This window comes from Ictidomys tridecemlineatus, chromosome 3 (assembly GCF_052094955.1).
Source record: "Ictidomys tridecemlineatus isolate mIctTri1 chromosome 3, mIctTri1.hap1, whole genome shotgun sequence".
NCBI classification, from domain to species: Eukaryota; Metazoa; Chordata; class Mammalia; order Rodentia; family Sciuridae; genus Ictidomys; species Ictidomys tridecemlineatus.
The window spans coordinates 31,943,298-31,955,333 of record NC_135479.1 but is presented as its reverse complement, the minus strand read 5'-3'; the positions used below and the strand labels follow the sequence as shown (position 1 = coordinate 31,955,333).

Here is a 12,036-nt window from a genome sequence, read left to right as displayed (position 1 = left end):
GGACTCTGACTCTCCAACTCACTATGCAGACCTGACCCCGGCCCTGATGCCAAGGCCTTCCTCAGGCAAGAAGAGGCTGCCCGGTTTGACCTTGGACAAGGCCGGGTGAGCCTCCCTGGGGCAGCCTGCCCACCTCCCTGAGCCAGGCCGGGAGTGACTCAGGCTTGGCTGATACCCACACTAGGAGTGGAGATTGGCTCTGTGCCGCCCCCTGCCAGGCCTGCATTCCTTCACAGGGAGGTGGAGACTGGCTCCCTGGGACATGGGGGAGGACAGGTGTGACGTTTCTGCTTCCAGGTCCTCAGGTCACCCACAACCATGCATCCGTGGAGAGGTCTAACGGGCTCAGCAGGTTTGATTCATTTCCTTTGTCAGAAGCCAGTCAGGGGTTATCTCCTCTGATTCCCTGCCAGTGCTCAGCAGCTGGGGTTCAGAGAGGTGGCATGGTTTCCCCAAGGTCACAGAGCCAGGACTGGGGCCGAGCCAGTAGCCCTCCCCTGTGCTGTCTGTCCTCTGTTGGAGTGTCCTGAGCCTGGAGCACACATGGCTGCCTTTCTCAGGCTCTTGGCTCCTAGCCTTTCCAGCCTTACCTGGCATTTTCCGCTCTTGGGAAGTAGGTTGTTAATTCTGGTCTCTCTACAGACTTGCCGTGCGACTTTGGGCAAATCATCTAGCTTATCTGAGTCAGTTTCCACAGCCCTAAAGTGGAGACAACAGCACCTATCTCGTGGAGTTGTAATGAAGATTCCATGCAGGGGCTGGGGCTGGGGCTCAGTGGCAGAGTGTGATAAAGCCCTAGTTGGAGCCCTTACACTACCAAAAAAAAAAAAAAGACTGACAGTGCCTGGCACAAGCTTGTAAACCTAGGTTACCTGCATGCCTTAATTTTTCCATGTATTTAATTTTTTTTTTCTTTTTTCGGTACTAGGGATTTAACCAAGGGGCACTTTACTATTGAGGCACATCCCAGCCCTTTTTATTTTGAGATAGGGTCTCACTAAGTTGTTTAGGACCACACTAAATTGCTGAGGCTGGCCACTAGCTTTCAATCCTCCTACCTCAGCCTCCGAAATTTCGGGGATTACAGGTAAGTGTGCACCACCAGGCCTGGCTTACATTGCTTCTTGTTTGAGCATCCTGGGCCTTGCATGCATGGATGACACTGGCCTTAAGGACAGTCCTTCTCCTTTCCCGGTGGCTAGACACACTCAGCTCTTGCCTCCAGATCTGGCTCCAACTGTGGCTCAAGCTTAACAAGGGGGAGATAGAACAGTCCTCTGAGAATTGGGGGGGGGGCTCACAGTCCTATTCGGTGCTAACCATAGGCAGCCTGCTTTGGGGAGTCTCTGAGTGCTTGCAGGGGTCTGTGGAGATGGTATTTCTAAGAATCAAACCCAGTTTCCCTATGTTTCCCATTGCTGTTTCTGACCTCTCTCCTCTCATCCACACACCTGCCCTTTGATGGACAGGCTGAGGCTTTGCCATTTAACACAGAGAGGGGGTGTGAGGCTGGGTTACTGCTGTCAACTGTTTACAGGTCATGGCCCACACGCAAGGCTTTGCACCCGGAGTGAAAGAAGAGGCTGCCTGAACCGTGGTGTCTCTGGCTGCCCGGGCCAGCCAGGCCTCCCCGCCACATTTCCTTGCAGAGAGCAGAAGGAATTCTAGGGGTTCATATCTAGATGGTGGGGAAGACTCCCCAAGAACCCCCCTTCCAGCCGGCAAACATGTGCCTCAGGGAGCATCTTGGCCAGCACACCAACTGCTCCAGGCTCTTCAGCGGCCTCCCGGGCAGAGACGAGAATGCATCTCGCCATATTCCATGCTCGGTGCTGCTTCACTCTCATTGAAGCCACCTCAGGGCTGCAGGCAGATGAGGGAGACAGGTCCTGGGCCACGAGAGGACAGGAGACTTATACGAACCCTGCTGCTGGGGAGTGGCACTGCTGCGTGAACCGTAGCCTGGGTCTGAACCAGTGCCTGCTCATTGTTGATGGGAGAGTTCTTGAGTGCCTCTCAGGGGCTTCAATGAGAGTGAAGTCTCAACACTAAGGGGGCCAGAGCCTGAGGGACTGTCCAGGGGGCTGTTAATGGAGAAAATGTGGGCCTCACCATTTTCTTTCTTCCTCTTCTGGGGGTGGGCCAGATCCTGGCCGCCTCCTCTGGGGTACTTCCCTTAGCAAAGCGAGAGTCGGGTCCCCCAACCTTCTTACTAATTACTAGGGAGCAGGGAGATAGTGGCTTCACTCCAGAGGCATTAACATAATGCTGTGACCCCTATGTATAATAACCAAGGCATTGGCTTCAGGGCCTTCTGACCCACAGAGGTCTGTGTTAGAGGCTGCAGGGCAAAAGTGTCTGCCAAGAGGGCATTTTGGCAAAACCACAGCAGCATCCCCTGACTTTCTGATGTGATGGGATGAGTGGGGAATATCAAGAGGCTGGGGTGTCTGAAGCCATGTCATACTGGGCTGACTTCCTGTGTGCATTTTCATAACTGAATGCTTAGGCTGATCATTTGAGCTTGCATCTCTCTTTTCCCTTGTGAAATGGTGATGGATTCCTGGGCTGTGACTGGTTCACCTCGGAAGAGGTTGGGGAGAGGGAGTTGGATAATAAATCAAGCTTCACCCAGTTAACAGAACACCACTCAAGCATTAAGCATGATGAAGTAGGTCTGTATTTTCTGACATGGGAAGATGGTCACAGTGCACTAATAAGTAGAAAACATTAGAGGCATGGTAGGATTTATGGTTTGATCAGAGTTTAGTAAAATAGATTCATACACAGGGTAGTATATGCAAGTAACAAATACCTACACATAGGTACAGGATTATACTAACAAGTCTCCTCCCGGTGGGAGAGGACTTCAGTCTCCTAACCTTAGTGTCCATGTGCCTCTAGTTTTCTGTTCTCAAATACAACCCATCTCTGTGGGACTAGGCAGACACCAGAACAGGAGCCCTAGACAATTTCCCAACCCTCCAAGGAGGCAGAGGTGTTAAGGTTTTAAGAACTTCAGCAAGGTGCACTTGAAGCCACCTGTGGAGTGTGAGGTCCCAACAAACTTACAGGGAATGACCTAAAGGAACAGGGAATCCATGGGTCTTCTGACTCTGGGGTGGAGAAGCTCTTCCTGCGCCCCTCTGGTCTTGTGTTTCTCACACTTTCAGCCATGTGATGTTGAGACAGTGGTAAGGAAGATCCCTTTGATCTTTGCACCTGTTTCATCAAATTTAAGAATATCCTTGGGCCAGATGTAGTGGTGCACACCTGTAATTCCAGTGGCTCAGGAGGCTGAGGCAGGAGCCAGTCTCAGCAAATTAGTAAGGCTCTAAGCAACTTAGCAAGACCCCATCTCTAAATAAATTATAAAAAGGGGGGGTGGTAGGGATGTGGCTCAGTGGTTAAGCACTCCTGGGTTCAATCCCTCGTTACACACACACACACACACACACACACACACAAATAAAAAGAATATCCTTTGATGGAACAATCCCTTAAAAGAGCTGCCACTTTTCTACAATTAACAAAATTACTGTAAATCTTGAGGTAAAAAAGGAGAGTCAGAACTTGACGTTTGTAGACACATTCTGCTCTCCCTTGTCTGCACTAACAGGGTGTGACACTGGCAGAGATTTACATGCCTGGTCCTGAGTGGGCTGGGTTACAGACTTAGGTCCCTACTTGTGCTTGACTTTCAGTCCCCCTCTCCATCCATGTCCTCAGGTGCACTCTCCTGGCATGAGACCAAAGGCCAGGTTGGCTGGGTCAGGGTAACTGGTAATAGAACTTAAGACATAACCTGGTTCCTCAAGATAACTTTGAGAAGATACTTCTATAAAAATTTTTTTTGTAAGAAATCGGGACACAGTGTTCCATAAAAACAAATCTGCATCTCTGATATAAATGAAACATGTCAGTGTAACATTGGGATGAGGAGAATGAATCCAGGGGTGGACACTGGCCTGGAGCCCTGTGCTTCCCTCTGTTGGGCTGGTATTTCTCAGAGGCAAGGGCTGAGTTTTAGGGCCCGATATGATCCCTCCAAGAGTGGGAGCAGGCTCCCCATCAGCCCCAGGGTCTTTAAGGATGAACATGACATTTTCTCTCTCAGGCTGGAAGCTCTTGGTGATGCTGGGAGTTCTCAGGATTCTTTGGGGGCTCTGCACAAGGCACACCCTGGTGGTGGGACCATAATGTATGGTGGTGAGGTGGCAAGATGAAGAAAGCAGCAACTAGTTGGGGCTAGTAACTAGAGGGGCAAGGCACCTATACAAAGCCCCTCCTGGCCTAGCTGGGTCCTCAGGGGTCCTTGGCAGTATGTGTAGTGGTTGAGACTAGTGGCTTGGGGTGGGGGAGTGGGGTGGTGGGGGCGGGGGTGGTACATGACTTTGGTTGGAATCCTGGCTTCTCTGCTTCCAGTCCTTTTATTCAATGCCTCGGAGTTTCCATCTGCAAAACTGGGATGCTAGTGTCTGCCTCACTACCTCCGAGTGTTGTCATGAGTTAGGCCACACAGAGCACTAGGATGGTACCTGGCACAAAGGAAGTCCTTGCTAACTGAAGCTCTCCTGTGTCCCGTGGCTGTTAAGAATCACACTGGAGAGAAAACACAAAAGCAGGAGAGAGGTTGTCCCAACCTGCCCTCGTTTTCTCATAGCCTCTGTTCACCACCACCCTGAGCTCAGGTTTGCCTGCCCCTGACCCTGACTGTCTCCCTCGTTTCAGGTGGGACCCTCCGTGGAGCCGGGGGCAGGATGCTCCGGTGGTGTGGATGACCTGCGGTCCAGCCCCAGCACGGCCCAGGCCCGCATGCCGCCTCCCCGCGACGACCGCTCCCCGAGGGCCGCCTGGGGCCCGGCGCCGGTAGACTCCTGACCCGGAGCCGGCGGTCCATCCATCCCGGACAGACGGACGCCCGGGGGGCGGAGGAGGCGCAGGCGTGAGCGGCCCCAGCCGAGGAGCCAGCCCGCGGCCGACGGCAGGGGGACCGGCCAGGGGTTCGCGGCCGCTCGGAAACATTCTCCCCACGCGGCTCGGCAAGATGACCAGCCTGTTCCGCCGGAGCAGCGGCGGTGGCGGCGGTGGCGGCGGCGGCGGCGCGGCGGGGGCGCGCGGGGCGGGGGCCGGGGGCGGCGGCGCGGCCCCCCAGGAGCTCAACAACAGCCGGCCCGCCCGCCAGGTGCGCCGCCTCGAGTTCAACCAGGCCATGGACGACTTCAAGACCATGTTCCCCAACATGGACTACGACATCATCGAGTGCGTGCTGCGCGCCAACAGCGGCGCCGTGGACGCCACCATTGACCAGCTGCTGCAGATGAACCTGGAGGGGGGTGGCGGCAGCGCCTATGAGGACAGCTCCGACTCCGAGGACAGCATTCCCCCCGAGGTAGGGCCGCGGCCATAACTCACCTGTAGCTCAACCACCTGGTTGAACCTCTTAGGAGGTTCTGGGTTAGTCCCCTGCCTGAGTTCTACCCAGCAAGCAGCCCTCCATTTCCCCCGGGAATCGTCTGGTCAGGCAGGGGCCTTATTCTCTGGGCAGAAATCCTGCAAGCAGTCAACGCTGAGCACCTGCCCAGGGTGTGCCAGACACAGTACTAGATTCGGGGTCCTGGTCATCAGAATCAATGTGCTCATTTTAAAAATGCAAACATGGCCAGGAGTGGTGGCTCATGCCTGTAATCCCAGAGACTCCGAGACTGAGGCCAGGAGGACTGCAAGTTCGAGGCCAGCAGCCTCTGCAACTTAGCAAGGACCCAAGACACTTAGCCAGACCCTGTCTCAAGATAAAAAATACAGAGGGCTGGAGTTGTAGCTCAGTGGTAAAACCCCTGGGTCAACCTCCCAGGACCCTGGAAGTTTCTGCCCTCCTGGAACTCACAGTCCCGAGTGGACTGGAGGCAAGAGTGGGGCATTGACTGCCCAGAGTGGTGAGTGCTACAGGGGAGAGGTGCAAGCGCAGGCAGAGGGAGGCTGATCTCCCCATCTGATACCTTGAGGAAGCCTGAAGAGCCCGGAAAGGATGTATGGGTAAAGAGTGCATGACTGGCTAAGGAAGTGGCCCCAGGACCATGTCAGGATCCGAGAGAGAGAGTGAGAGAGAGAGAGACACTGTGGAGGCCACAAGTCTCTGAGGCTGAGGAAGAGTGGAGCTGGATCCTTAGAGCACAGGCAGCCTGGAGGGAGAACGGCATTCAGATCTGCCAGTTCAGTCCCCCTGAGGAGGCGTGACAGAGGTGGTGGTGAGCCATTCCCATGCAGCTCTGCTCCTGGCTGTCCAGGGAAGTGACTGGGGAGAGAGGACCACCACAATACATCAAAGCCCACCTGCTGGGAGTGTCTGGCCCTCTCCAGCCTCATTTGGGAGTTCAGCGCACATCTGTCTTCCCACCCAGTCTCCAAAGGATCTGTAGTGCTCATTGCAGAAGGGGCAAGGCACGAGAGGGTCACTGCTGCAGGGGCATGGGGGGGGGGCATGTAAGATGGGACTTAACTCCACTCTTTATTGAGTCTGAATCTGTGCCAGGCACCATCCTGGATGTTTTGGGGGTATTTTCTCTTCTAATCCACACACATTTTGTGAGGAGCATTATTACAACCCAGATATGGCCTCAGAGTCCTCAAGAGCCCTGCAGGCACCTGTTCCCCATCAAACACCTCCATCTTTCAGGTCATTCTCCTTGCTTCCCCCTTTTTTATTGGGTGCCCCTGAAGTTTCTCTCTCTCCAGTGAAGGAGAAATTGTGTAGTCAGTGATGTTTATTCCCGTATCACCTGCAACACCATGGCACACAACAAACACACAGGGAATGTTTGTTGAATGAGCAAACGTTGCTGCTGTCTTTGCCCAGCTTTCTATCATTTCTTTCCCAGGGGAGATCACTCCTTTGATCTGCCTTGATTAGCTACTGGAAAGGAGGGGTGTGTGTGTGTGTGTGTGCTCCCATGCACATGCGTGCACAGATACATTTTTTTTTCAGTGTAAGCTGGAAAGTTTCCTGCAAACTCTAACCCTTTCTACAGCGCCATTTGTCCTGACAGGCAGGCAGGCAGGATGCTTCCTTCTCGTCCACAGTGCACCGCCCTGGTGAGCCTCTGCATGGCTTCCCCAGCCCTCAAATTGCCTGCACTCTGTGTTCACTTGTTTTCTAAGACCCCTGCCCTTCCGTGGAGCCCCTGCTCAGCACCCCTGCCCTTCCTTGGCTCTTTCCCTAGCCCCTACCTTTGGAGCCCTGCCTGGGCCCATCAGCAGGCAGCTCCTGAGCCAGCAGAAAGTGCTGCAGAAAATTTATGAGCAGCAGCTGGAATGACAATAACTGCTGACTGGAAAAAGCCCCCTTTCTGGGGGCTGATGGATGGTGGGCTGGCCCGAGGGGTATCCTTGCCACAGAGAAATATCTCCTGTCAGATAAATGGCCCAGACCCTGCTCCCCAGAGCACCTGGCAGGCATCCATCACCCACAGTGACTTAAGCCAGGAGGCCACAGAGCTGAAAACCCATCACCTTCAGAGCCAGAAGAACTAGCTCCTGTGACTAGTGGGGTTGGAGGAGAGCAGCAAGGGAGGCTGGGGAGGCACGGGGAGTCCTCTCTGTGGGCTGGGGATCTGCCTTTCTGGAGCTTGCCGGGCCCACTGTCTCTGGGCTCCACATAGCCCCATTTCCTCTCCAGGAGCCTCTGCAAGGCTGGGCCTGCTGCCCCAGGAAGCTCACCGTGGAGCTGGAGGGGCTCGGGAGGAGCCTGCGCTCCCTACGTCTGGGGGATGACTGCTGCAGGCCACAGCCAAAGGAAACCCAAGTGGCTTCTTCTGGGAAAAGTTCCCCTGAGCCCTCCTCCTGTCCTCACCTATCTCATGAGACCAGTCTCAGCTAGGATAGTCCCGGCCAAGCCCCAGGCTGGATCACGCAGAGCAGAGGGGTCTGAGAAATGGGTTGTGTGAGCTGAGCATGGCAGCAGCAAGTCCTCTTGTGAAGCCATTACCCTGTGCCAGGCATCGGAGATTTGTCAGTGAACAGGAACAGCCCTTGAGTGTTTGTTATCTGTCTCTCTCTCCCTTCTTGTGAAAATCTGGGGTAAGCAAAGCAGTGGCCTGCAGAGCAGCTACACTCTTCTTTTCCTGCAAAAGCATCTGTTTAAATACTTTCTGCCTCAAAAGAAGAAACGCTAGTGCATTCCAGGGTGGAAGCCGCCTTGGGTCAGTCTGGCTGTGTGCGAGCACAGCACTGCAGTGTGTGTGCGTGCTCACATATGCATGCTGGCTGCCAAGGTGTCCCTGTGAGGCTCCGAGTGCAGAACATGGCTGGTCTAGAGCAGAGATATGCCAGCCAATGCAGCCCAGCCCAGACCTGCAGAGGCAGAAACAGAAGCCGCTTTAGGGGTGATTTCTGCAAACTCACTTGGAGGTAAATGTGAGGCCTGGCGATTCTGGGCTGATTCACAGCCTCAGAGCCCTTCCCAGTTTCCTTGGTCTTGGAGGAGATGGAAAAAGAGCTAGCAGGCGGAAGAGAGAGGAGCAGGAGGCTGAGGAGTAGCCAGTTGGGGTGTATGCTGAGGGATCTGCCCCAAATGCCTCTGTGGACATCCGGGATAAGGTCTGGGTCAGTCTGTGTAACAGAACCCAGCCTTAGGGAGAGCAGGCATCTGGGCCCTGTCCATCCTGGGAATTCAACCTGGGTGTTCAGATTCTGGCTGTGGAGTCCATGATCCAAGTTGAAGATTCAGTTCTAAAAACCATGGGTAGCTTTTGTTATGTCATTTAGTCAACCTGGGCCTCAGTTTTCTCATTTATAAAGTGGGTGTCATAATCTGAGGTTAAGACAACAGATGTGGAAGTACTTTGAGAAGGATGTGAATGATGTTCTCATCAAAAGACACACAGCACATGCATAAGAAGAGGATACAGGGCAGGGTGCAGTGGTGCACACCTATAATCCCAGGGGCTCGGGAGGCTGAGACAGGAAGATCAAGAGTTCCAAGCCAGCCTCAGTAATGGTGAGGCACTAAGCAACTCAGTGAGACCCTGTCTCTAAATAGAATACAAAAAAGGACTGGGGATGTAGCTCAGTGGCAGAGTGCTCCTGAGTTCAATCCCTGGTACCAAAAAAAAAAAAAAGGAAGAATTAAGAAGAAGAAGAGGATACAAAGTTCCAGCATGCAGCAACTCTGTGAAGTCTAGATCAAGAAACATCATCAACTTGGGGTGTGGTGGCACATACCTGTAATCCCAGAGGCTTGAGAGACTGAGGCAGGAGGACTAAGTTCAAAGCCAGCCTCAGCAACTTAGCAAGCTTTTGAGAACTTGTCTCAAAATTAAAAAAGAAGAAGAATAAGAAGAAAGAAAGAAAAAGAAATAAATAAAAAAAGAAAGAAAGAAGAAAATAAAACAGGCTGTGACTGTGGCTCAGTGGTTAAGTGCCCCTGGGAGTCCCCTGGTGCCCTTTCCCCTCCTTAGCCACCTCACAGAGTTCTTGCTGCTCTAACTTCTGACCCTGTGTGTGTTTTTCCGGTTCTTGAACCTGACTTGGATGGCTAGTGCTCCTCTGACCTGGCTTTTGGGTACATGTACTTTCATGTCCGCTGAGGATCCTGGGATAGTAGGGGCAGGGGTAGCCGTGTGTCCGGCTCTAGCAGATAAGGCCAGTTTTCCAAAGAAGTGGTTGGATCAATTCACGCTCCCACCAGCAATACACAGAGTTCCTTATTAGCAGTCCTCACCCACTCTTGGTTTTGTCTGAATGCCATTTAAATTCAGGGAAGGATTATTAATATTTCTTTCTCTGTTGTCTCTGATTTAGATCTTGGAAAGGACTTTGGAACCTGATAGCTCCGATGAAGAGCCCCCGCCTGTGTACTCCCCGCCGGCCTACCACATGCACATGTTCGACAGGCCTTACCCTCTCGCTCCCCCCACTCCACCTCCCCGGTGAGAATCCAGCTTGTCTGAGTGCAGGGGAGCAGGGAAGGGACAGGGAAGCTTGACTGGACCTCTCAGTATATTAATCCACCAAGGACAGGCAAGAAACATTGTAGCTAGATACCAAGGAGAACTTTCCAAGTATAAGGATTGTATAAGCAAACATTTACTTAATTCCTAGTCTAGGCTAGGTAGCATGTCCCCTACTATTTGGGACACAGTTAAGTATGGCTTAACCTCTGCTTTCTGGGAGTATATTCTCAAGGTACATGCAGAGTAGGAAGGGAGAACACAAGAATCACATATTGACACTTCCCTTCTGGAGCCCTTGAAAATATTACTTCCCCCCACCCCCAATACTGGGGATTGAACTAGGGCCTCATGAATGCTAGGCAAGTGCTGCCCTTTTTAATTTAATTTGAGGCAGAGTCTTGCTAAGTTGCCCAAGCTGGCCTCAACTTTTACCTGCCTCAGCCTCCCTAGTAGCTGAGGCATGTGCCACCACACCTGGCTCATAGAAATATTACTAATTAATTACTATGTACTTTCCTGCTGAGTCAAGACAGAACCTTAGCATCCTCCTCAACACAGCACCCCCAACTAGTCATCAGTCACTGATAGAATGGCTGTTGGCTTGTCATTCCAGGGTAGGGGTGTTGTGGGGATTTTTAAGCTATAGGAGCATGTCTCCCTTTCTCGGACAGTTTGATAACTGGAGGTAGGAGAGTAGTCTTCGGGGCCCCTGGAGACTTCTTCCAGGTTTGAGCTTGTGATTTGGAAGCTTAAAATGCAGTAGGCTTACCAACAGGGTCCCATGGGTCTAGGACCCTGTTTTTCTGGGCTCCATGTTTGTGGTGGGCTTCCTGGAGCCCAGATGTTGTCTCTTGGACCTCCGGCTGCTGTTCCTTAGAATAATGCAGGGAGTGGGAGTGGGGGAGGAGGAAAGGCGACTTGCCACAGTGGATCTTCCCGTCTGGGGATCTTGGGAACCCCAGACCAGTGGTGGAGAACTTGTGTTATTGTACAAGCACAGCTAATAAGAACAGGTATCGTCCTTTTACCTAACTACGTAGAAGGTGGGCACTGTCATTACCCCCATTTTACAGAGAGGGAAACTAAGCCTCAGAGAGACTTAATAAACTTCCCCAAGACTCAAGGTTGGGATTCAAATTGTTCTATTTGATTTTATTTGGGGGCAGGGCTTCACTAAGTTGCCCAAGATGGCCTTGAATTTGTAATCCACCTGTCTCAGCCTCCCCAGTAGCTGGGTGGGATTGCCACCAGTGCCACTTGTGCCACTGTGCCCTGATCATTTCTTTCTGACTTCAAAGCTACTTACTCTTTACTGCTGTGTGCCGTTGTTGCCTCCCTAATGAGAATTCTCTGACTGTAGCTTAGAGAACTGATGGAGTGGTAGGAAGTTATAGGGTGGGGAATAGCTGGTGTTTTGAGTTAGGGATAAGAGCAGAGATGGGGTCTATCACAAGTGATACCCAGAAACTGCAGGCTGTGCTGGGGTGGGAGGTAAGGAGTCAGTGGATGGATCTGGGTGGGTCTGTCCCTTTACCCCATAAGAGAGCAGAGTCCAGGGGAGCCACCGAAACAGGGTGGAAAGGCTGCCTGAAAGAACTGCAATTCAAGCTATGACCTGAGGCCACTCACTTTGGCCCTAGCCTGATGAAAAAGAAAACAGCTCAGGCTTGGAGGCAGGGAAGAGGGGTGGAGGGAACTCCTGGAAGTCTCACATGGCTAGATGAGCCTGCAGAGGCCAGCCAGCAGGTCTCAGGGGCCTCCTGGCCTTCTAAGGAGCCTTCGTCTTACCTGCAGCCGTGGGGAGCCCCTGAAAGGGTCTCAGCTGAAGAGTGGTGTGTGGTCCTGTTTTGTGTTTTAGGAATCTCCCCCTGGCTCTGAGGGAGATCAGACTTTCAGAGGCAAATGGTCTGTCTCCCTTCTGCCACCTTGTCACTGGGAACCTAAGAGCCTGTGGATGGGGTGGAGTTTGGGAGCTTGAATATTGCTTTTTTTTTTTTTTTTTTTTTTAAAGAGAGAGGGGGGAGAGAGAGAGAGAGAGAGAGAGAGATAGAGAATTTTTAATATTTATTTTTTAGTTCTCAGCAGA

At 52.5% G+C, this 12,036-nt stretch overlaps 1 protein-coding gene across 4 annotated transcripts in view; it reads left to right on the top strand.

Annotated features, from left to right (window-relative positions):
- Cuedc1 (CUE domain containing 1) overlaps positions 1-12,036 on the top strand; it is a 79,117-nt gene that overhangs the window by 54,691 nt on the left and 12,390 nt on the right. For 3 of the 4 annotated variants that reach the window (XM_078042297.1, XM_078042298.1, XM_078042300.1), the window contains 2 exons: positions 4,732-5,392; positions 9,799-9,926. In XM_078042297.1, the coding sequence (XP_077898423.1) occupies positions 5,048-5,392; positions 9,799-9,926 (473 nt within the window). In that variant the 5' untranslated portion in view covers positions 4,732-5,047. Of the gene's footprint in view, positions 1-236; positions 353-4,731; positions 5,393-9,798; positions 9,927-12,036 lie in introns of those variants that run through there. The other variant, XM_078042299.1, reaches the window with a different exon arrangement.